The sequence below is a fragment of a genome, unplaced genomic scaffold (assembly GCF_019419815.1).
Source record: "Pyrus x bretschneideri cultivar Hongxiangsu unplaced genomic scaffold, Pyrus_bretschneideri_v1 Contig7, whole genome shotgun sequence".
Classification (NCBI taxonomy): domain Eukaryota; kingdom Viridiplantae; phylum Streptophyta; class Magnoliopsida; order Rosales; family Rosaceae; genus Pyrus; species Pyrus x bretschneideri.
Window position 1 is genome coordinate 1,019,656 of NW_025999809.1, and position 4,807 is coordinate 1,024,462.

General features: G+C 38.7%; 1 protein-coding gene across 1 annotated transcript; it reads right to left on the reverse strand.

Moving 5' to 3' along the window:
- Positions 1 to 289: 289 nt before the first annotated feature.
- LOC103965615 (myb-related protein 308-like) lies at positions 290 to 1,607 on the reverse strand. The gene is made up of 2 exons (XM_048573607.1): positions 1,195 to 1,607; positions 290 to 985 (listed from the first exon to the last, which is right to left on the reverse strand). Exons 1-2 carry the CDS (start codon positions 1,455 to 1,457, stop codon positions 481 to 483), a joined length of 768 nt encoding a protein of 255 aa, XP_048429564.1. The 5' UTR covers positions 1,458 to 1,607; the 3' UTR covers positions 290 to 480.
- Positions 1,608 to 4,807: the final 3,200 nt, after the last annotated feature.

Sequence of the window (4,807 nt, forward strand, 5' to 3'; positions counted from 1 at the left end):
GGTATAAAAAGATCCCAATAAAAAAACGAGTGATGCTATCTATACATCTATTTTATCTCTTGCATACCTTTTTTAATTTTCGGTATTTAGATCGAATAAATTAAAAAAAAATCAATAAACAAAGATGTGCAAAAAAATAAAAAAAATATGTGTTAATAGCATCACTCTTACTTAAAGGTGCTAGTTAGCAACAACCGCTATAACATGGCATTAAACCCTTTTGAAGATCTGGTATAAATCTGACAAATCCCAATTTGTCCTTTTAAATAGAAGAAAAAAAGGGAAATAATTTCGTCATCAATCAGCAGCTCTGTACTGGTATTATACTAAAATAGGCACTAACAGTCATAAACAGTAGAGAAAAAAGTAGAGAGCTTGATGGGATAATTAGTAAAAGCAATCTCTTTCTCTCATTTTTCACCACTCTCATTCCAACTACATCTTACAATTTTTTAATTTTTCATGACTCATTAATTAAACTCATTTCATCTCCAAGCTTCTGTAATCCAAGACCCCATTTTTCAACCCCAAGAAATCATAACCAATATTGGTGGTGCCACTGGTGGCGCCACCAATAGCATCCCTCCCACAGCTGCAGTTCTTTGCATCTTGAAGCCCCAAACTGCAAGAAAAGCAGAGTCCCCGCCCTCCACTCTTCAAACCGTCACTGGGTTGCTGAGGCTGGCAGGGAGGGCTGATTTGAAGCTCAAGATTCAAGTCAGGGCACCTTTCCTGAACTGGGTTTTTTGAATCTTTGCAAACAAGCCCACTGGTTATGGAGATTTTTTGATCTTCTTCTTTGATATTTGCAGAAGCGGCAGCAAAAGAAATTGTGGTTGCAGATTCCTGAGGTGTCTCATTGAGTGGCCTGTGAGTTGTGGGGTCAATCCCTCTGGTCAAAAGCTTCCTTCTTATGTGGGTGTTCCAGTAGTTCTTTATCTCGTTGTCTGTTCTTCCAGGCAGCCTTCCAGCTATCAAAGACCATCTGAAAACATAATCCAAACAAAACCCATTAATCTTCAAGAAGCCAAAAACATATAACACAATTTTCAAATGTTTTTAAACACTATGTTTTTATTACACGAGAACTTCGCATGAGTTTACCATCATAGTATTATTCTCGTCTAAACTCGCAAACACTTCGTTTTTCAAACAGGGTATGCACGAAGAGATAAATGAATTAGTTGCGCTTACTTGTTTCCGAGGAGGCTGTGGAGTTTGATGATGAGCTCATCTTCTTCTTCAGTGAAATTGCCACGCTTGAGATCAGGTCTAAGGTAGTTGATCCACCGCAGCCTGCAGCTCTTCCCGCATCGGAGGAGGCCCGCCGCCTTGGGCAGTGACCGCCAGCAACCCTCGCCGTGAGCTCTGATGTAGGCAATGAGGCGGTCGTCTTCTTCCTTGGTCCAAGCTCCTTTGTTGGTGTGAGCCTTCTCACAGCAAGGAGATCTTCCCATTTAAAAAAAATATGGAAAAAACTTGAAAGCTTTAAGAAGAATAATTAGTTGCAGCTATAAAAGCCGTTGCCTTTGTTGTTGTTTATGCCTGGTTTTTTGGTTTTAGACACAGATGAAGTGCTGGTGGTGGTGGAAAAAAATGGAAGGCCTTGTTATTTTGTATTTGCATTTGCTGCAACATAAAGGCCGGCCCTTGTGAGGACTTGGCGTATGATTTTATAGCCTTTTGACTAAGAGAAAAAGAAGAGAGAGAAAAAAGAGGAGAGAGGGAGAGAGAGAGAGAGAAGGGGACCTAATTGCTTCTAGATGCGAGTTGGTGAGACAGGTTAGAGGGAGGGGCTGGTGGACTCTCTCTCCTCTCTCTCTCTCTCTCTCTCTGACTAGATGATATTATTATGGCATCAAAATCGCATATAATAAGTTAAAGGGACATTAACTGTTGGCCCTACGAGTAACCTTCAGGTAGGTGTAAAAGTAAGGTATATATACATATATATATATATATATGTACTTATATAAATAACTGTTATTAGAATTTTAAATATTTCATTATACACTATTTACAAGTGTATTTTTTTTTTAAATATAGAAATTTTAAAATAAAAAATAAGATTTTTGAAATGTTAATCAAAATTTCCTTTATTTATGAGGACAAAAACATGGTGAGATTTCTGTTTTATCTGTGTGTGTCTGAAACTTTTGAGATAAAATATGAAACTCCAGTTCACCAGACATGTACGATAACATATGAAACTTTTGAGATAAAATATGAAACTTCTGTAGATGGAAACTATTTGAATATTAATGGTGTAGTAGTTGGTACATATTGAATTTCATCATACCGACCATGAGAGTCTTTGTCTGCAGTACTTTTCATTTGTCCCCCTCCCAAGGCAAAATTCTGGTTCTTTTTCTTCGGCTAGTTTTTATTGCTCACTGTTGGAAGTCTTGAATGCTTCAGAGTTGGTTCCATGGAATGTCATGAGAGAAGCGATTACGTGTTCCTACCTCTCTTCATTTTGTGACGAATAACGTAATAAGACAAATAGACATATAATTGTATGCAACTAGTGATATTGTAAATTTTTGTCGAGTACATGTCTGAGTAAATGTTGTATACCAATCAAAATTTGTGAGACTTATATTTAGATCATGAAGTGAGGTAGATTTGTAAAAGTAATGAACCTGGTTATTTTAATAAGTTGGTTGTAGTGGGTTTTTGGGAAGAGATGTCACTAGCTGACTTGGCTATTCTTGTGCATAAGAACAGAGATGGTAGTTGTGGTTGTTTATTCTATTGGTAATGCATGAGAGAGAGAGAGAGAGAGAGAGAGAGAGAGAGAGAGAGAGGAGAAGGGCTTCTAGAAGGGTGGGAAGTTGGGGTTAAAGGGAGGGAGGATGATGAAAGAAAAAGTAGGGTAATCAGTATGGTTGTAGTTGTATGTGACCCTTGGTTCACCCTCCACCTTTTTCCTTCCCCTTCCAACCTTGTGGTGCAAGTTTAGGCGACAAGGGATAGGGTTTGGGACGCGATGGGAAGCTTTGATTCACCGTCTTGTTGTCATCTTCACACCACCCCTCCCGGGGGATTTGCATATAATTTTTTTTGTTACCTTACCCACCACCACACATGCACTTTCTCTCTTTCTCTCTCTCTCTCTCTCTCTCTCATGATCATGTATTTCAAGTGGATGGTAGGAGGAGAGTTAAGGATCATGGGCACAAGTTGTTTTCGAAAGAGAGGGTGGAGAGAGAGAGGGATGGAGAGGTCCACTTGTTATGTGTGCGTGTATTTCACCTACCTTTTGTCATCCTTTTCAGCCTGTCCTATGGCACCCAGTGCAACTCCTCCTCCCACTTATGGCTTCTTTCACTCACTCCTTGATGTTGAACTTTGGCATGATTTTAACAAATATTTTCACTCCTTCCCCACAAGCTACAAGTACAACTCTCTTAATCACTTCCCCTCACAATTAACCCTATCCATATTTTTTGAACTAAGAGTAATGATGAGGTCGATTGAGGCCAAGGACTCGTTGACTAATTCCAACTGTATTGTACAATTCATAATGCATAATGCATCAACCCTCAAGATCAGCTCAAATTCTAGCATTCTTCTTGCATATATGTAATTATTACGAAATTTGAGCCACTAGGACTACTTAGCCTAAATCTACTCTTTATAAAGTAAAATGCACAATGCATCAATGGTCAAGATCAGCTGACGCTTGATTGAAAGAAGAAAAAAAAAAAAAAAAAGACTTGTTAGAGACTTGTATTGTTAAATCTACCTCCACATCTAGCAAATCTTGAATTCTTTTCTAACTTGAACTCAATGATTGCAATCTTTTAGGTTGTGTGTTGACACCAGTGATTAGCTACATGGTCTCTATCTGCAGCCAGTTTTTCCTACAAAACACCCACATTGGCACATGGACAATGCAAAGAAAGGGAGCAACAACAAACGTGGCAAGAGAATCAAAAATAATCAAAGCAATTAGGCAATTTGGTTAAGGGAACTTTAGGAGGGTATGGATGTATGTAACCCTAGATCGGAAATTTTAATCACAATTGTATTTGTAAGGTGAGAGCCAGCACATCAACACGTGGATGTCATGTGCTTAGGTATTGAGGTGGAGGGCTGTCCTTTGCGCTTTACCTACCTCTTTTGGCCGGCTGCCCCTTCCCATGTGGGGGCATCTCTGGAGCTTAGGGCACGGTCTATTTTTTCAATGACCCACATGCAGTGCATGGACACTGGTGCATTTGGATACACCTCTACCCTTCACAAAATTAGGCCTAATCCTATCATAACTTCCCTAGCGTATTTGGTATCCTTTTTAATTTCACACGGAATTCGATGCATGGGTTTTGTGACACGAAGGCTGTCATGGGACCAATTTTTGGCCACCAAAGCTATTATGACAATGATCTAAAAAGATAATACAGTTCTTGTCATTCTAAACATAACGTTCATTCTCTGATAAATCTTCACCTTCTTTTCTAAATTGTTCAACCTTTTTTTTTTTTTTTTTATCAAGGTGATTATTCATAGCGTAGAATCACCTGTTAGAGCTTAAAATTCAACCCTTTAGTCTTGAATTGGTTCATTATTCAAATTTTAGGTTTTAAGTATCACATTTTGCACTTAAAACCTAAAATATAAGCTCTAAACGAGGAATCTATCCTTCAAATAATCAATCATGTGAATGAACGGATATCGTACCGAGAAAATCTCAAGTATAACTAGAGTACGGTGGACTAAGCAATCTACTGGGAATAACAAAACTAGCCAACTTGCAGGCAAACGAAACAAGAAGCCCCTTTATAGGACGTCACGCATTCGAGTA